We start from the raw sequence: 21,714 nt of genomic DNA on the forward strand, positions 1-21,714 counted from the left end.
TGCAAACAAACCATACCCCGGCCGGGATTGAACCCGCGATCAGAGAGTCTCAAAACTCCAGCCCGTCGCGTTAGCCACTAGACCAGCTAGCCACAATAAGATTCGTCCAACTAGGTATATTTCTACACCATAGGAAGGTTAGTACAGGCACCACTGTGACCACAAATGCAAGTTTTTACAGACGAATCTCCAGCTAGCGTGGCCGTGACGAACTCTAGCTCAAGTCCCTTCACTGCCGTCAACATCACTCATCGTGTCATTACGAAATTGTGTCATTACGATTTTGTGCTGGAGTTTTGAGACTCTCTGACCGCGGGTTCAATCCCGGCCGGGGTATGGTTTAGAAACTTTCTTCTTTCTTTCAACACACCGGCCGTTTCCCACCGAGGCGGGGTGGCCCAAAAGGAAAAACGAAAGTTTCCCCTTTTACATTTAGTAATATATACAGGAGAAGGGGTTGCTAGCCCCTTGCTCCTGGCATTTTAGTCGCCTCTTACAACATGCATGGCTTACGGAGGAAGAATTCTATTCCACTTCCCCATGGAGGCAAAAGGAAATAAACAAGAACAAGAACTAGTAAGAAAATAGAAGAAAACCCAGCGGGGTGTGTATATATATGCTTGTACATGTATGTGTAGTATGACCTAAGTGTAAGTAGAAGTAGCAAGACGTACCTAAAACCTTGCATGTTTACGAGACATAAAAATGGACACCAGCAATCCTACCATCATGTAAAACAATTACAGGCTTTCGTTTTACACTCACTTGGCAGGACGGTAGTACCTCCCTGGGCGGTTGCTGTCTACCAACCTACTACCTAGAACAGTTTAGAAACATATACGTATAAAGATTCACAACATATCCCTCCAAACTACCAGTATCCCAAACCCCTCCTTTAAAGTGCAGGCATTGTACTTCTCATTTCCAGGACTGAAGTCCGGCTATATAAAAATAACCGGTTTCCCTGAATCCCTTCACTAAATATTACCCTGCTCACACTCCAACAGATCGTCAGGTCCCAAATACCATTTGTCTCCATTCACTCCTATCTAACACGCTCGTGCACGCTTGCTGGAAGTCCAAGCCCCTCGCCCACAAAACCTCCCTTACCCCCTCCCTCCAACCTTTTCGATGACGATCCCTACCCCGCCTTCCTTACCCTACAGATTTATATGCTCTCCTTGTCATTCTACTTTGATCCATTCTCTCTAAATGACCAAACCACCTCAACAACCCCTCTTCAGCCCTCTGACCAATACCTTTATTAACTCCACACCTCCTAATTTCCACACTTCGAATTTTCTGCATAATATTCACACCACACATTGCCCTTAGACAGGACGTCTCCACTGCCTCCAACCGCCTCCTCATTGCAGCATTTACAACCGAAAGTTCACACCCGTATAAGAGTGTTGGTACTACTATACTTTCATACATTCCCTTCTTTGCCTCCATAGATAACGTTTTTTTGTCTCCACGTATTCTTCAACGCACCACTTGCCTTTTTTCCTTCGTCAATTCTATGATTAACCTCATCCTTCATAAATCTGCCACGAACCTCATCCTTCATAAATCCGTCCGCTGACACGTCAACTCCCAAATATCTGAAAACATTCACTTCTTCCATACTCCTCCTCCCCAATCTGATATCCAATTTTTCTTTATCTAAATCATTTGATACCCTCATCCATTACTCTTTTCTATGTTCACTTTCAACTTTCTACCTTTACACACACTCCCAAGCTCGTCCACTAACCTTTGCAATTTTTCTTTAGAATCTCCCATAAGCACAGTATCATCAGCAAAAAGTAACTGTTAATTCCTATTTTGTATTTGATTCTCCATAATTTAATCCTACCCCTCTCCCGAACACCCTAGTATTTACTTCTTTTACAACCCCATCTATAAATATATTAAGCAACCATGGTGACATTACACATCCCTGTCTAAGACTTACTTTTACCGGGAAGTAGTCTCCCTCTCTTCTACACACCCTAACCTGAGCCTCACTATTCTCATAAAAACTCTTAACAGCATTTAGTAACTTACCACCTATTCCATATACTTGTAACATCTGCCACATTGCTCCCCTATCCACTCTTTCATATGCCTTTTCTAAATCCATAAATGCAATAAAAACTTCCCTATCTTTATCTAAATACTGTTCACATATATGTTTCAATGTAAACACTTGATCTACACATCTCCTTCCTACTCTGAAACAACCTTGCTCATCCGCAATTCTACATTCTGTCTTAGCTCTAATTCTTTCAGTATTAACCCTACCGTACACTTTTCCTGGTATACTCAGTAAACTTATTCCTCTATAATTTTTAGTCTCTTTTGTCCCCCTTCCCTTTATATAAAGGGACTATACATGCTCTCTGCCAGTCCCTGGGTACCTTCCCCTCTTTCATACATTTATTAAACAAAAATACCAACCACTCCAGCACTGGAGCCCCCCTGCTTTCCAGATTTCTGTCATAATCCCGTCAGTTCCAGCTGCTTTACCCCCTTTCATTCTGTGTAATACCTCACGCACCTTCCCCACACTCACATCCTGCTCTTCTTCACTCCTAAAAGATGGTATACCTCCCTGGCCAGTGCATGAAATTACCGCCTCCCTTTCTTCGTCGACATTTAAAAGTTCCTCGAAATATTCTCGCCATCTACCCATCTGTCTACTATGAATTCTCTTCATTATATTCATACCACACATTGCCCTCAGACACATCCCCACTGCCTCCAGCCTTTTCCTTGTTGCAGCATTCACCACCTATGCTTCACACCCATATAAGAGGGTTGGTAAACTATACTCTCATACGTTCTCCTCTTTGCTTTCATGGATAAAGTTCTGTCTCCACACACTCCTCATTGCACCACTCACGTTTTTCCCCTCGTGCGTTCTATGATAACCTCATCTTTCATAGACCCATCTGCTGACATGTCTGCTTCTAAATCTCTGAATACATTCATCTCTTCCATACTCTCTCCTTCCAACCTGATGTCCAATCTTTTGTTGCCAAATTTTTTTTTTGTTTTCCTCATCACCTTACTCTTTCCTATATTCATTTTCAATTTTCTTCTTTTACTTACCCTACCAAACTCATCTACCAACCTCTGCAACTTCTCTTCAGAATCTCTAAAAAGCACAGTGTTATCAGCAAAGAGCAACTGTGTTAGATTCTTTATCTTTTAACCCCAGACCTCTTGCCAACACCTTAACACTCGCTTCTCTTACAACCCCATCTATAAATATACAGTGGAAACTTGACTTATAAGTTTAATCGGTTCCATGTCCTAACTCGTAACTCACTTTGCTCGTACTATATCAAATCAATTTTCCTCATTTAAATTAATCAAAATGCCATTAACCCTTTCAGGGTCCGTCCCGTAGATCTACGGCTTTACGTTCAGGGTCCAAACCGTAGATCTACGTCATGAGCTCAGCTCACTCTGATAAACTGTGAGTGGTACATTTGGGCATAGATATGAGAGAATACATCTATGTGGTATGTGTGCACCACATAAAACAGATCCTGCAGCACGTTGCGTATAATGAGAGAAAAAAACTGAAATCATGATTTTTCGATTAACCCTTTCAGGGTCCAAGGCCCAAATCTGGAGTCACGCACCAGTGTCCAAGAATTTAAAAAAAAAAAATTTGTTATTTTTTCTTATGAAATCGTAGAGAATCTTTTTGTGAAGGTAATAAAACAAAAAGTACGAAATTTGGTGGAAAATTGACGAAATTATGCTCTCGCGAATTTTGATATGTCAGCGATATTTACGAATAGGCGATTTTGCCGACTTTGACTCCCATTTTAGGCCAATTACATTATTCCAGTCAGCCAAATTCTTAGCTATTTCACTAGTATTACTTCTATTCTATCGATTGAGCACAAGAAATCGCCAAGTCAACTGCTTCAACTACAAAATAAAGTGATCGGAAATTGGTAATTTATACAATTATTACAGTATTGCATAACAGTAAATCTTCTATTTTTTGGTGTGAATAAAAATTCATTGTGAATAAAAAATCAAAATGGAATTTATTTGTAAAGCCTCAAAACGTAACTATTGAACAGAGGAAATGTAAGTTTAGTTCCAGGAATACCTACATTGTTTATTCTGGACCCTATTTTGAAATTGGAATATTTTGAACTTTGTGTTAAATTGGCCAAATTAACAATTTCCGATCACTTTAATTTGTAGTTGAAACAGTTGACTTGGCGATTTCTTGTGCTCAATCGATAGAATAGAAGTAATACTAGTGAAATAGCTAAGAATTTGGTTGACTGGAATAATGTAATTGGCCTAAAATGGGAGTCAAAGTCGGCAAAATCGCCGATTCGTAAATATCGCTGACACATCAAAATTCACGAGAGCATAATTTTGTAAATTTTCCATCAAATTTCGTACTTTTTGTTTTATTACCTTCAGAAAAAGATTCTCTACCATTTCATAAGAAAAAAATGACAAATTTTTTTTTTGAAAATTCTTGGACACTGGGGCACCACTTCATATTTGGGCCTTGGACCCTGAAGGGGTTAATCCATTCCAGCGGAATTCCTACTGTCGTGAGGCAGGAGAAAGTACTTTAATATGACATTAATATCAATTCTACAGCTTACTTAACTATCACAATTCATCTAATATGACATAATAAACAATATAATTAACACAGAAACATGATATATACTCTAGAATGACTATAATAGGCCGTAACATGGCGAGTGGTGGTGGCGGCGGTGGGCATTCCCTCTCTCGCTCTGACTATAGTATCTTCCTATGCTCTTATTATAAGAGAAAACGGAGTGTTTGTGAGGCCAATTGCACTAGATCACTAGTTTCATAAGGAAAATACTGAAACAGTGTATTTATAAATCAGAAATATTGTTTAAAAACATAATAGAGAATGTAAAGAAATACACCTACCATCCGACTTACGACCGAGTTCGGTTCCGAGAAACCGGTCGTAAGTCAAAATGGCCGTAAGTCGAACTTTACTACTGAATATCAGCAAAACATTTTTGTAATGACTTTATTTTATTGTTTTATTTTGGTATTTCACATTTTACTTTACTTTTTATGCTGTTAGTACTGTATTTTATACTGTAAGGTTTAGGATAAACACTTTGTACAACACAAATAGTTGTTTATTTCCCAGAAATTTGGCATGAAAAACACGGTCGTAAGTCGAGTGGTCGTAAGTCGAGCAGGTCGTAAGTTGGATGGTAGGTGTATACTGTATATATAAAGTGTACTTACACACTTTGAGCAGAGATTCTGGCAGAGGTTGAGGGTGGGAGATAGGCAGAGTGGCATTTGATGTCAGTGGCCCTATAAACCTCCAACAACAACATTGGATGAGTTAGTTTTGTTTTGTCCTCTTTCTATCACTTAATCACTAAACTTACTTGCTACACTCTTAATGCTACACTTTATCGCTGAACTTAGCTGCTACAATTTTTGCTTTACTTTTTTCTTTCACTTCACTTCTCACCGATTTTTGGCTTTTTCTCCGTGCTTTTCTCACTTTCATCTGCAGTTTGTTTCAATAAAAACCTGTCCAGGGAGGTTTGTTTCAGCCTTTCAGAATTTTTCGGAAACGAGTTAGGCAAGCGTTATTAAATAGCTTCAACGCATGAGCAGTTGCAACTTTCAGTAAACTCTGAAGGTCTCTCCCACATCTGGCTCTTCTGTAGTATGAATGTCCTGTAAAACCTCCTGATGCTCCTGCATATGTAGTTCATCTAACTCCTCCGTTGTCAGCTCCTCAGAGTGCTCCTCGATGAGCTCGTTCACATCATCTTCATCCACCTCCTGCCCTTGGACTTTGAGGGGGACAATCTCCTCCACCACTGCCGCTTCATGTTCGAATCCTTCGAAGCCCCTTTCGGATACAACCTCAGGCCACAGCTTCTTCCATGCAGAGGTCAAGGTCCTCCTTGTAACACCCTGCCTGGCCGTATTTATAATTGAGGCATATCACGATGTTATAGTGGTCCTTCCAGAACTCTCGAAGGGGCAAGTTTGTGCTCTCCATCACATGAAAGCAGCTGCAGAACAAGTGCTTGAAGAGCTTCTTGAAATTAGAAATCACCTACTGGTCTATGGGCTACAGGATAGGGGTGGTGTTGGGTGGAAGGTAGAGAACCTTTATAAACTTAAACTCTTCGAGGATTTCGTCTTCGAGGTTCGATGGGTGAGCAGGTGCATTGTCCAGGACAAGAAGGGCTTGCAGGGGTAGGTTACTTTCCTGGAGATACTTCTTAATGGCAGGACCCAAGACAGGTTTACCCACTCCACAAAACTGTCTGGTGACCCACGCCTTTGGGTTTGCCCTCCACATAACCTGCAGTTTTTCTAGACCCTTATGCGACTTAAAGGCTCTGGTGTTTTCTGAATGATATACCAGCAGCGGCTTGATATTGCAGCCGCCACTCACATTGGCACACATTGCAAGAGTTAACCTATCCTTTGTGGGTTTGCGGCCTTGGCATCTTCCAGAAGAGCCCTGTCTCATCACAGTTGAAGACTTGCTGAGGGATGTATCCTTTAGCTGCAATCACTTCTGCAAAAGTTTTGAGGAAATCCTCACCTGCCTTCACATCAGAGCTTGCTCCCTCATCATGCCTGATGACAGGGTGAATATGGGTCCTCCTTTTAAAATTGTCGAACCAGCCCCGACTGGCTTTAAATGACGTTTCCAATGCCTTGTTCGTTGAAGTGCCTGGGGTCTGCTGCAGCAAATCAAGGCAAATGCCTTGTGTCTTCTCGCAGAGGATACCCTCAGTCACAGTATCTCCTGCAAGCTGCTTCTCTGTCAACCATGTCAAGAGCAGCTTCTCCATCTTTTCATGGACAGAGGTTTACAGCTTAGAAATTATTGTAACGCCCTTGGCTGGTGTTATAGCCCTTATTGACTCCTGCTTTAGTATTGTACATATAGATGTACAGTAGACCGTCATTTAGCACAGTTTATTTGGCATGATTTGGGTATTGCATGATTGAAGAATTGCGGCACAATTTTATGTAACATGTCATATAATTAACTTAGCATGGTTCAGTTTGTGGGAAGGAAAAAAAAATTCTCTTTTGTTCAAGCGGCCGCCTTGTTGTGGAGCAGCTGGGGAGCCCTCACACCATTCCCTGCCACTCCCTGACACCACCCCACCATCCCAGCGTTCGTAATTCATACATGTCCAGTCATTCTCTTCTACAGGGCAGTTGTGTTTATGAATTTTATGATATTTTAATTACTATATCTTGTATCTGCCAAGCAATCATGACACTCAGTAGCCATATCAGTGTTTCTGAAATGGCAAGAAAAGGTATAAGCACTCAAGTCTTAGAATTAACAAAGAAACAAAGATGTTAGACAAGAGATAACCTGTAGCCGTGATGAAGTGTTTGTACACAGAAAAAGAGGTAAACATGAGTTTGTGTGACTTGACTTTTCATTCATTCAGTAAGTCATGACTGACTTGACTCACTCACTGAGTGACTTGACTGACTTACTGAATGACTTATTGAATGACTTATCAAGTGACTTATTGAATGACTTACTGAATGACTTACCGAGTGACTTACCGAGTGACTTACCGAGTGACTTACCGAGTGACTTACCGAGTGACTTACCGAGTGACTTAACGAGTGACTTACCGAGTGACTTACCGAGTGACTTACCGAGTGACTTACCGAGTGACTTACCGAGTGACTTACCGAGTGACTTACCGAGTGACTTACCGAGTGACTTACCGAGTGACTTACCGAGTGACTTACCGAGTGACTTACCGAGTGACTTACCGAGTGACTTACCGAGTGACTTACCGAGTGACTTACCGAGTGACTTACCGAGTGACTTACCGAGTGACTTACCGAGTGACTTACCGAGTGACTTACCGAGTGACTTACCGAGTGACTTGACTGAATGAATGAATGACTTACTGAGTGACTTTCATGACTTAATGAATGACTGACTGAATGACTTGGACACTCCAGTACAACCATCAACTTCAGTACCAGAACATCTACCATCACCTCAGACCAGTAGGGCCACAACATAACTCTCCACTCTCTCCACAATCATCCACAAACACCAGCACCCACAATTTAACCCTTTCGGGGTTTCGGCCGTACTAGTATAGCTTACGCGCCAGGGTTTTTGACGTACTAGTACACAAATTCTAGCGCCCTCAAATCTAGCAAGAGAAAGCTGGTAGGCCTACATATGAAAGAATGGGTCTATGTGGTCAGTGTGCACAGTATAAAAAAAATCCTGCAGCACACAGTGCGTAATGAGAAAAAAAAAGCTTGGACCGTGTTTTTTGTTTAAAACAGCGACTTTGCACTGTATTTTCGTATGGTATTTATGGTTGTATTCCAGTTTTCCTGGTCTTATTTTATAGAATGGAAGACATATTACAGAAATTGAGGTGCTTTTGATTGGTTTCACAATGAAAAGTTCCTTGAAATTGAGCTCAAAGTAGCAGAAATGTTCGATTTTTGCCGAAGTTCAAAAGTAAGCAAATCATGCCACGCGTCCAATACACGTCAACTGGTGAGTCTAATATTCTTTCACAAGTGCGCTGATATTATTTATACCATTTCTACACTAATGCAGTAGTCTGCATAACGGTAAATCTTCCATTTTTTGTGAGAATAAAAATTCAAAGTGGAAAGCAAAAGAAATGTAAGAAGGGCCTGGGGACGTGATTAATGAACAGAGGAAATGTTATTTTAGTGCTAGGAATGTTTCTTGTTTATTCTGGACCCTATTTGGAAATTTGCATCTTTTCAAATTTGTGTGAAATTGGCAAAATTGCTATATTCTGACCACTTTATTGGATAGTTGAAATCGGTAAATGGGTGGTTTCTTGTACTCATTCGATAGAAAAAATGAAGTTCTAGCGAAATAGTTATGATTTTTGTCATCTAGTACACTGGAATTGGCTGAAAATAGGGCTCAAAGCGGGCAAAATCGCCGATGCGTAAACATCGTCGAGACCGCTAACTTCGCAAGAGCATAATTCCGTAAGTTTTCCATCGAATTTCATACTTTTGGTGTCATTATGATCGGGAAAAGATTCTCTATCTTTTCGTAAGATTTTTTTTTTTTTTTGAAATTTTGGCAACCCTGAGAACAAGTTTCTGAGAGGGCCTGGTGACCCTCAAAGGGTTAAGGTAAGAAATTCTATTATTTCTGTTGCATTTGTAGTCTTAAGCAGTAAAAACAACATAATACATCACAACAATGAACTACAACTACATATTCAGTTTTATTTTTGTAAGATGTAGAGGCCTAAAAAAAGTTGTTTGGCTTTTTGGAGGCTCCCAGGAATGTAATTTTATTTTTCCCATAAGTTCTTCAGTTCATCTAACATTTTACCTAATATGGCATTTTCAGGAATGTAACTACTGTGTTAAATGACAGTCTATTGTACTATGCTGGTATTGCCTGGCTAAATCCACAACCCTCACACCTTGCTTATGTTTACTTATGATTTCATGCTTTAATTCCATGAATATCATCCTCTTTTTCTTCGCAGCACTGTCCTTTGCATTTACAGTGGACCCCTGGTTCGCAATATTAATCCGTTCCTGAGAGCTCATCGTAAACCAAAATTATCGAAAAGCGAATCAATTTTTCCCATGAGAAATAATGGAACTCAAATTAATCCGTGCAAGACACCCAAAAGTATGAAAAAAAAATCTTTTACCACATGAAATATTAAGTTTGATGCAATAGAATAATTACAATAACAATAGAATATGTAACAAAAAAATAATTGACACCTTTAATGAAGATCTGGTGATGATTGATGGGATGGGAGGAGAGGAGTGTGTGGATGGTGTTAGCATTTAGAAGGGGAATCCCCCTCCATTAGGACTTGAGGTAGCAAGTCCTTTTCCGGGGTTACTTCCCTTCTTCTTTTAATGCCACTAGGACCAGGTTGAGAGTCACTGGACTTGTGTCGCACAACATATCTGTCCATAGAGGCCTGTACCTCTCGTACCTTTATGACGTTCCTAAAGTGGTTCACAATGGTGTCATTGTACAAGTTGCCAACACGGCTTGCAGTAGCTGTGTCTGGGTGATTTTCATCAAAAAAGGTTTGCACTTCATGCCACTTTGCACACATTTCCTTAATTTCAATAGTCATTAGCACCCTTGGTCTCGATGGGTTGGCACTAGAAGCTTTCTTGGGGCCCATGGAGACTTATTTTGCAGAAACAAGCACCAAAAACAGTGATAATATGGATAATATAGAATGTACCGAATGTATCCTTAGATACGCGCACACTGGCTGGCTTGTAAACACTGGGCACGTCTCGTACAAATCGTATCGCATACCGGGTTTTGTATCGGGAAGTGAGGCAAATTTTTTTCAATGAAATGCATCGGCTACTGGATTTATCGGATACCGATAGCATCGGGAACTGGGGGTCCACTGTATTTTCTTTGATCCCATGGTCAGAAAAAAGAAATTTGGCCAAATGATTGTAAAAGATGTAAGCAGAGCATGAGAGAAATAATTCCACAAGGAGGCAAACACATGCACTGCTTACCGGATGTTTTGGCATTCGCTGCACCAACTAGTGGCAACATTTTGAAGTTCTTCCTAATTATTATTATTGTTAGGAATTATGCATTAATATTATTAATTTAGGGAACTGAAGTTTGCTCATTATTATTATTATTATTATTACAGTATTATTGTTTATTATTATTATTATTAATTTTGGCAACTGAAGCTCACTCGTTATTATAATAATTATTCTTTCTTTCAACACACCGGCCGTATCCCACCGAGGTGAGGTGGCCCAAAAGGAAAAACGAAAGTTTCTCCTTTAAAATTTAGTAATATATACAGGAGAAGGGGTTACCAGCCCCTTGCTCCCTGCATTTCAGTCGCCTCTTACGACACGCATAGCTTACGGAGGAAGAATTCTGTTGCACTTCCCCATGGAGATAAGAGGAAATAAACAAGAACAAGAACTAGAAAGAAAATAGCAGAGAACCCAGAGGGGTGTGTATATATATATATATATATATACAGTGGACCCTCGCATAACGTTGGCATCACATAACGTTAAATTCGCATAACAATACTTTTAATGCTAACATTTTCCCTCGGATAACGTTAAAAAACTCACTTAACGATATTCGTTCTCGGGTACCAATTAATATCGTTATGTGAGGGTCCACTGTATATGCTTGTATGTGTAGTGTGACCTAAGTGTAAGTAGAAGTAGCAAAACGTACCTGAAATCTTGCATGTTTACGAGACAGACAAAAGACGCCAGCAATCCTACCATCATGTAAAACGATTACAGGCTTTCGTTTCACACTCACTTGGCAGAACGGTAGTACCTCCCTGGGCGGTTGCTGTCTACCAACCTACTACCTAGGATAATAATAATTATTATTATTAATTTATTGTACTGGAGCAAAGATCCTATTTCCTAGATCAAGAGCCCCTCACCAGCATTAAGGAACATTGATGCTAGTGAAAGGCTCTTGATCTAGGAAATTGGAGCTTCAGGACACCACCACTAGTTGGTGCAGCACACTGTTTACCTCACTGTGGAAACATTTTTCTCGTGCTTTGCTTACATTTTTTACAGTCATTTGGCCAAATTTCTTTATTCTAACCATGGATCCTAAGAAAGTATGTGCAAAGGACAGTGCTGAGAAGAAAAAGAGGATGATTTCCATAGAATTAGAGCATGAAATCATAGATAAACAATCGTGGTGTGCAGGTTGTGGGAGAAGCTCGCAAGTAACTCGGATGATGGCAGTTCGTATCTCTAAAAATTCGTATGTTGGGACACACTTAAGTCGAAGTTCCACTGTATTGAACAACTATGGTGACATCACACATCCTTGTCTAAAGGCGTACTTTTACCGGAAAATAATCTCCCACTCTCCTACATACTCTAACCTGTGCCTCGCTATCCTCATGAAAACTTTACACTGCTTTCAGTAACCTACCTCCTATTCCATACATTTGCAACATCTGACACACTGCCTCCCTATCCACCCTGTCATATGCCTTTTCCAAATCCATAAATGCCACAAAAAGCTCTTTACCCTTATCTAAATACTGTTCACCTAATGTTAACATTCAAATTCAATTTCATGTGTTTCTAATCTGGAGTAAGGTCTTTCAGCACAATGCTAAGTACTCAGTTATAATATTCCTTTATTCTTGCATATCTTGCTGCACATTAGAGGAAAGATTTTATTAATTGAGAAATGCTTTGATTTTTTACAGGCAGCTTGCAGATGTAACGAAAGATGGGGCACTGTCATTAGAGGAATTCTTTACAGCTATGCACTTAGTAGTTTTACGAAGAAACAACATTGAGCTGCCTGAAACGCTCCCACCATCTCTTTTTCCAGCTTTACAGGTAAGATTTTTTATATATATTTATTAAACATATCTCCAGGAAGCACCCTGGCTCAACAGGCACAAACCAGGGAACTAATGAGGCTTTATGAAAAGTACTCATTGAACCAACAGATAATTGATCCGACTAGAAATGAAAATACTCTGGATTTGATATTGACAAACAACGAGGAACTAGTCGGAGACATAACAGTTGCAAAAAAATTTACTCTGATCACAACATCATAGAAGTTCAAATGAGTACATTAACTCAGGGTTAGGGAACTGCATGTTAGAGATGGGATATTCAGTAAGTTTAATTTTAACAACCTTTGAATTGACTGGGAAAAAAATAAACCAAGAGCTATCAGACATATCCTGGGAATCAGACATGAGCACTCTAAATCCCCACCAGTGCCTAGATAAACTGAATAAAGAAGCATTCAAGGTAGGTATGCAGCATGTACCATTGAGTAAACCCAGAAGATCAGATATAGAGAAAGAGCGTAGGAGATGGTACAGAGGAAGAAAACGGGTTACAGAATTGCTGAAAAACACAAATATACTGCAACAGATGAAAAATAATCTTAGCTGAGAGATCACTGAATTAGAGCAAAAACTTAGGATGTCATATCTCACAGAAGAAGTACAAAGGGAACAAAGGGCCATACAGGATATTGCAAGAAACCCAAAATACTTCTATTCCTATGCAAAATCCAAGCTAAGAACTACCTGTAGAATTGGACCATTATTGAGGGGAGATTTGTATACTGATGATGAACAGGGAATGAGTGAATTCCTAAAAGAACAGGATGAGTTGGTGTTCAGTAACCCACTAAATGATGACAAGGTAGAAAAGGCAGAAACATTTTTCATTCCAGCAGAAGGCTGCGCAGATCAGCTAACTGACATAACTACAAATCCCCTAGATTTCGAAAAAGACATGGATGACATGCACACTCAGCACCTGGACCAGATTCATGGAATGTACTATAAAAAAGTGCTAAGTACCATTAGCACAAGCCCTCGGTATTCTTCAGAGAAAAAGCTTAGATCTAGGTGAAATACCAGTCTCCTTAAAGAGTACAGACATAGCTCCTTTGCATAAGGGAGGTAGAAGAGCACTAGCTAAAAATTGCAGACCAGTAGCCCTAACTTTTCACATAAAAATCTTTGAAAGAGTGATGAAACGCCAGATTACAAATTTTATGGACCAACACAACCAGCATAACCCGAACCAGCATGGTTTTAGAACAGGACGATCATGCCTGGCACAGCTGCTGAACCATTATGACAGAATTAGTCATTGGAAGACGACCAAAACACAGATGTGATTTACAGATTTTTGCAAAGGTGTTTGACAACTGTGAGCATGGAGTGATAGCACACAAAATGAGGGCCATGGGCATTAAGGGTAAGGTAGGCAGATGGATTTTCATGTTCCTAACACACACAACACAAAAAGTACAGTGGACCCTTATTTTTCGTAATTAATCTGTTCCAGAGAGTGTGACTATTATCGAAATTGATGATTTGCGAATCCATTTTCCCCATAAGAAATAATGTAAATCCAATTAATTCATTCCAGACACCCAGAAGTATCAACAAAAAATTTTTTTTACCTTGAAGATAGATTTACATGCACAAAAGAATGAACATTCAACATGACAGTTACCTTTATTGAAGGCTGTTGCTGATGAATGGAAGACAGGGAAGAGGAGAGAGGGAAGAGAAGTTAGTGTTTGTAAGGGGAATCCCCCTCCATAAGGACTCTAGGTCACTTCAGGGGTCACTTCCCTAGCTTAAATATAGATTTACATTCAGAAAAGAAGGCCAAATAAATGTAAAGCACTAATAAAATGTATAAATGAACATTTAATATCACACTTACCTTTATTGAAGACTCTTGTTGGTGTATGGCAAACGGGGCAGAGGGAGGGGTGAGTTTATTGTTGGAGAATATGACACTAATATCAACTCTTCTGTTTATTTATCTATCATAATTCAACTAATATGACATAACAAACAATGTTAATAACATAGAAACGTGGAATATACTCTAGAATGAATAAAATGAGCCATTATGTATGTCACGAGAGGTATTGTGTTTAGTTGTTGTTGGGTGTATAAGGGCCACTGTGAGAATAAGCCGTCCATAATGGTGGTGAAGCAGCAGCTGAGGTGGCAGTGTTTTCTGTAACCTTATATAACTCCAACAACATTGGAGGAGTTAGTAGAATCGCTGAATCACTGAAGAAGGCACCCTCTACTGCTATCACTACCACCCTCTACCACCATCACTACCACCCTCTACCACCATCACTACCACCCTCTACCACCATCACTACCACCCTCTACCACCATCACTACCACCCTCTACCACCATCACTACCACCCTCTACCACCATCACTACCACCCTCTACCACCATCACTACCACCCTCTACCACCATCACTACCACCCTCTACCACCATCACTACCACCCTCTACCACCATCACTACCCCCATCACTACCCCCATCACTACCCCCATCACTACCCCCATCACTACCACCCTCTACCACCACCACTACCACCCTCTACCACCCTCTACCACCCTCTACCACCACCACTACCACTCTCTACCATCACCACTACCACCCTCTACCACCACCACTACCACCCTCTACCACCACCACTACCACCCTCTACCACCACCACTACCACCCTCTACCACCACCACTATCACCCTCTACCACCATCACTACCACCCTCTACCACCATCTCTACCACCATCTCTACCACCATCACTGCCACCCTCTACCACCATCACTGCCACCCTCTACCACTCTACCACCACCACTTTCGTATTTTTCTACAAACTCTTTCTTAAATTATATGTATTTCTCACATTCTTTACAAAAGGACTGGCACTAGAAGCTTTCTTTGGAGCCATAGTGACTTATTTAGCAATTGCAAGCACTAAAACGAATGGAATATTGTGAAATGTATCGTATGAACTTGTGAGATCATCCTCACTGATAAACAATGGCACACTGTTTGGGAATGGAGTGTGGGGCTGCTCGGGGCCATGTGTACGTGTCCCAGACAAACGACTATTTGCGAGTCAAATGACAATTCGCGAGTCAGTGCTTTGACGAAAGAAACGTTACGATTTCCGAAAATTACGACTTTCGAGCCTTATGATTATCGAGGGTCCACTGTACTAGCAAACAGAGCAAGATCCAGCATCAGCGGGGTAAAAACCTCAGTGCCCCAAGGCACTGTCTTGGCACCTCTCCTGTTTCTCAACCTTATAGCAAACATAGATAAAAATACCCATTACACTTTTGTATCATTTGCACATGACACTAAAATAAGCATGAAAGTCACCACGGTAGAGGACACTGGAAAATTACAGGAAGACATAAGCAGAGTTTTCCAATGGGTAGTGGAGAACAACATGATGGTCAGTTGTGATGAGTTCTAGCTGCTTAAGTATGAAAAGAATGAACTCAAAAGGAACACTATATACAAAACTCAAGAGTGTCACCAAATAGAATGAAAGGAACACGTAAAAGACCTGGGAATAATTATGTCAGCTGACCTTTCTTTTAAAGACCATAACAAAACAAAGATCACGACAGCCAGGAAGATGACGTTGTGGGTATTGAGAACTTTTAAAACAAAAATAATGAGGAAATAATGCCAATGGTGACACTTCTCAAATTGCTAGTGATCCCTCATTTAGAATATTGCTCAATGCTGACAGCCCTGTTCAAAGCGGGAGAAATATCAGAGCTGGAACAAATACAGAGATCGTTTACGGCTCACATTGAGCCAGTAAAGCACCTAAATTACTGGGAACGCCTGCAGGTCTTGAACGTGTACTCACCAGAGTGGAGGAGAGAAAGATTCATGATAGTATATACAGGTCTTCCTCAACACTTGCGTTTTCCACTTTCGTGGGCTTCGAACATTCGCTAATTTCCAGCCACCCATTCATATATAAATATGTCATTTCATATGTTAGGAATTGTGACAGTGACAGAGTTTGTTTGGAGATAGGACAAGATAGTCCTTCAATATGACACTAATATCAACTCTACGGCTTATTTATCTATCACAGTTCATCTAATATGGTATAATAAACAATATTAATAACATAGAAACATGACGTATACTCTAGAATGAATAAAATGTAATTATGTATATCATGAGTGTTGTTGTGTTGTTAGTGTTGTTGGGTGTATAAGGGCCACTGAGAGCATAAGCCTTATATAGTGGTGGTGGAGGGAGGCGGCAGCAGCAGAGGCGGTAGAGACTGCAATGTTGTCAGTCGCCCTATATAACTCCAACAACATTGGAGGAGTTAGGTTCATGCTGCCCTTTTTCTTTTGATTAATTGCTAAACTTTCTTGCTACACTGTTAATGTTACACTTTATCGCTGGCTGGCACTATAGCCTTCATTGATTCGTGCTGCTTTAGTATCGTACATATCATAGAATCACTGAAGAAGGTACATTCTCCCTTCTCTCTTCCTCCTACACTTTGGTACTCTGCTATGAGTTCTTTCTTGAATTCTATAGTCTTTTTCACCTTCTTTACCAAAGGGCTGGCACTAGTACAATATTTATGATGTTTTCATGTGTTTTATGATTGTTTATGGTTCATTAGATTACGGAAGCAGTATTGTATTATATTTCCCTACAATATATTGGGGCACCAAACATTAGTGATTTTTCAACATTTGAGAGGCTCTTGATCCCCTAACCCTCGTGAATGTTGAGGGAGACCTGTACCTGGAAAGCATTCGATGACCTGGCTCCAAATCTGCACACTGCCATAACAACATGCTTGAGTGAGAGATATGGGAGGAAGTGCAAAATAAACCCAGTGAGGAGCAGGGGTGTGGTGGGGACAATAAGGGAACACTGTATCAACATTTGGGGTCCCAGACTATTCAACATCTTACCAGAAGATATCAAAAAATGGCTGGAACAAGTGTAGAAGCTTTCAAGAGGAAACTGGACAAGTATCTTCACCAGGTGCCAGATCAACCAGGCTGTGATAGATATGTGGGGCAGTGGGCTTCCAGCAACAACAGCCTGGTTGACCAGGCAAGCACAGATGAGCCTGGCCCATGGCCGGGCTCCGAGAGTAGTGAAACTCTCAAAACTCTTCAAAGGTATTGTCCCGTTAGGTTCAGTAATGTGAATTGGGTAAAGGATACTCACATATTCAATATCATCAAGCATTTGATTGATCAATTCTTCTGCGACAGCAACCTGTGAATGAGGCATTCTGTATGCAGGTATATAGATAGGTCTAGTACCAGGTTCAAGTGGGATACGATGGGACAATAAATTTGTTATACCCATATTCTTGCCTGGTAAGGCAATGGCTTTACAACGTTTGTTCAACAGAGTCAACAAACGCTTGACCTCATCTGGGAAGTCAGTGGGAGCTAAGTCTTTCTCCTGTACTGGTGGAACGGATTGATCCAGTGAAGTGGATGAGGTCTTCCCGGTAGAAATAGCACCAACCCACTGGTCAGGTGACAACTCATCCTCTACCTGAACAGGGTAAGGATAGCAAACAAGGTCATTAAGATTGGTATTTGCTCTGAGATGAACACTGTGACCAGAAGTGTTTGCAAGGAAGAAATGGATCTTACTATCTCTTACAACATGTAAGGATGGCTCAACAAATAAGCCCTTTACTTTGCAGGAATCACTGTCAGCTAGAACGTTATCACCATCTGGAACACTAGGAACAACAACAGACACACTAGTGAGGGCACTAGCTGCGACAGATACGTCTTTCTGCAGACGGCATGTGACATCAACAAGAGATGGCATTACTAGTTGCAAGTAATTGTTTTCCGATAAGGTGTCCCCTGTGGAGAAACTACTACTTGAACTAGCAGACATTGCAGGGATAGGCTCAGCACTCAAGGTAGTCAGAGTGTCCTCGGACACTTGAGGTAACTGGACACTATCCTGCAAGCCTGAAGTTGTAGGTGGAACACAGACAGGAGTGACAGGATCACCAGTGCCTGACCGCTTGGGTACGCTATTGCAAAATACACTGGCCTGTAAGGACTTAATCCGAACGTTGTACTCTGCGGCAGTATGACGGATCTCAGATCCAAGCTGGTAACCCCAAAATGGTACAATCAAGTCATCAATTTGGTTATGCCATCGGTAAGGGTTGAACACAATACGCAAGTCTCTCATGGAAGCAAATCCCAGTAGAAGATCACCAGGGAAAGTAATCTGGTCGACAACAAGGAAGGAAGCAGTAACGTCTCTACTGGTGAGGGAAGTCCGACCTCGGACACGCAGGCGAGAACCAGCTACTCCACTAAGGGAGGATGCATGAGTCAATTTTACGAGTAGGACATGTTGTAACTGCTTATCCTTAACCCTTTGACTGTCGCGGCCGTATATATACGTTTACGAGGTACCGTGTTTGATGTATATATACTCATAAATTCTAGCAGCTTCAAATCAGGCAGGAGAAAGCTGGTAGGCCCACATGTGAGAGAATGGGTCTGTGTGGTCAGTGTGCACCATATAAAAAAAATCCTGGAGCACGCAGTGCATAATGAAAAAAAAAAACTCCGACCGTTTTTTTTAATTAAAATGCCGACTTTGTGGTCTATTTTCGTATAGTATTTGTGGTTGTATTCTCGTTTTCTTGGTCTCATTTGATAGAATGGAAAACATATTATAGAAATAGAGGTGATTTTGATTAATTTTACTATAAAAAGAACCTGGAAATGGAGCACGAAGTACGGGAAATGTTTGATTTTTGCCGATGTTCAAAAGTAAACAAATGATGTCATTGTCCAATGAATGTCCAAATAGCCATTCTAATATGCAGTCATGAATGGGTTGATGTAATTTTTACAATTATTACAGTATTGCAGTAGTCTGTATAATAGTAAATCTTCTATTTTTTGTTTGAATAAAATTTCAAAATAAAAAGCAAGAGTAATATCACAGGGGCCTAGAGACATGACTGATGAACAAAGAAAATGTTATTTTAGAGCCAGGAATATCTGCATTGTTCATTCTGGTCCTTATTTTGAAATTGTCATATTTTTTAATTTTCGTGAAATTGGCCAAATTGCAAATTTCTGACCATGTTATTGGGTAGTTGAAATCGGTAAATGGGCAGTTTCTTGTACTCAATCGATGGAAAAAGTGGAGTTCTGAAGAAATAGCTATGAGTTTGGTTGACTGGAATAATGGAATTAGCCGAAAATAGGGCGAAATTGCCGATTTGTAAATATCGCCGAGGTCACTAACTTCGCGAGAGCGTAATTCCGTCAGTTTTCCATCAAATTTCGTTTTTTTGGTGTCTTTACAATCGGGAAAAGATTCTCTTATCATTTCATAAGAAAAAATAATTTTTTTTTTTTTTTGAAATTTTGCGACACCAGGAGACACCTCAGGATTGGGGGTTGCGACAGTCAAAGGGTTAAACTAGACCTGATAATATTGACTTGCGCACCAGAGTCCATGAACACATGAACGGACGCATTATGAACAGATGTTTGTACTATGGGACCTATCGTTGCATTGGAAGTTATGTGCAAACAAAAAGGAGGGTTGTCATCAGAAAAGATTTGTTCCACTTAATCCCCAAAAATCATCTACGTCAGAGACGTGTGATTGTCATTCTCGAGACTGTTTAAGGCTTCAAAGGAATTGTGAACGGGGATGGTGTACTCATTATCACCTACTGTCACCATGGGACGGTTTGACTGGGGCACTTAAATTCCCTCGAATTGGAAGAATGAACCTGGTTCTGGTTGGTCTGAGAACCACGACGTCTGTTTCCTCTCCTGGTTCTGCAGTTGGAACGGCCCGGAAAAATCTAGAGTACTGAAGGTTGTAGAGAGCATTGCACTCAGATGTGTCATGTCCATGTATTCTATGATAAGTACAGTACGGCAGATCTGACTGGTACTCATCATCAGTACGACGCCTCTTAGGGTGACTATCAGGGCAATTAATTGCAGTATGGCCACGGTAGGTAGTAGGTTGGTAGACAGCAACCACCCAGGGAGGTACTACTGTCCTGCCAAGTGAGTGTAAAATGACAGCCTGTAATTGTTTTACATGATGGTAGGGTTGCTGGTGTCATTTTTCTGGCTCATAAACATGCAAGATTTCAGGTACATCTTGCTACTTCTACTTACACTTAGGTCACACTACACATACATGTACAAGCATATATATATATGCATACCCCCTCTGGATTTTCTTCTATTTTCTTTCTAGTTCTTGTTCTTGTTTATTTCCTCTTATCTCCATGGGGAAGTGGAACAGAATTCTTCCTCCGTAAGCCATGCATGTCGTAAGAGGCGACTAAAATGCCGGGAGCAAGGGGCTAGTAACCCCTTCTCCTGTATATACAGTGAATCCCTGGTATTCGATATTAATCCGTTCCTGAGTGCTCATCGAATATTGAAAAGTGAATCAATTTTCCCCATAAGAAATAATGGAAATCAAATTAATCCGTGCAAGACACTCAAAAGTATAAAAAAAATTTTACCACATGAAATATTAAGTTTAATGCAATAGAATAATTACAATAACAACAATAACAATAGAATAATAACAATAGAATAATTGACCCTTACCTTTAATGAAGATCTGGTGATGATTGATGGGATGGGAGGAGGGGAGAGTGTCGAAGTTGTTACTATTTAGAAGGGGAATCCCATTCCATTCGGACTTGAGGTAGCAAGTCCTTTTCCGGGGTTACTTCCCTTCTTTTAATGCCACTAGGACCAGCTTGAGAGTCACTGGACTTCTGTCGCACAACATATCTGTCCATAGAGGCCTGTACCTCTCGTTCCTTTACGACTTTCCTAAAGTGGTTCACAACATTATCATTGTACAGGTTGCCAACATGGCTTGCAGTAGCTGTGTCAGTGATTTTCATCAAAAAAGGTTTGCACTTTAACCCACATTGCACACATTTCCTTAATCTTTCATGTAGGCAACTTCCTCAATTTCTCTATCCCCTCCTCCGAATCAGTTTCCTGAGGTCTGGCCACTTGCTGTTGAAGATGATCTAGCAGCTCATCAGTGGTTAGTTCATCATTGTCCTCCTCCACCAACTCTTCCACATTGTCCCCACTGACCTCCAACCCCAAGGACTTCCCCAATGCCACAATGGATTCCTCAACTGGCATACACTTCTCAGGGTTAGCCTCAAAATCCCTTTTGTCTACACATTCTGGCCAGTTTTTTTCCAAGCAGAGTTCAAGGTCCTCTTAGTCACTCCCTCCCAAGCCTTACCTATAAGGTTTATACAA

The 21,714-nt window shown here is 40.6% G+C and overlaps 1 protein-coding gene across 1 annotated transcript in view; it reads left to right on the forward strand.

Moving 5' to 3' along the window:
• Reps (RALBP1 associated Eps domain containing) overlaps window positions 1-21,714 on the forward strand; it is a 65,582-nt gene that overhangs the window by 36,159 nt on the left and 7,709 nt on the right. Inside the window, exon 8 of the mRNA XM_070081034.1 lies at window positions 12,285-12,420. Within this exon, the coding sequence (XP_069937135.1) occupies window positions 12,285-12,420 (136 nt within the window). The remainder of the gene's footprint in view (window positions 1-12,284; window positions 12,421-21,714) is intronic.

This window comes from Cherax quadricarinatus, unplaced genomic scaffold, assembly GCF_038502225.1.
Source record: "Cherax quadricarinatus isolate ZL_2023a unplaced genomic scaffold, ASM3850222v1 Contig1521, whole genome shotgun sequence".
In the NCBI taxonomy this organism is placed as follows: Eukaryota; Metazoa; Arthropoda; class Malacostraca; order Decapoda; family Parastacidae; genus Cherax; species Cherax quadricarinatus.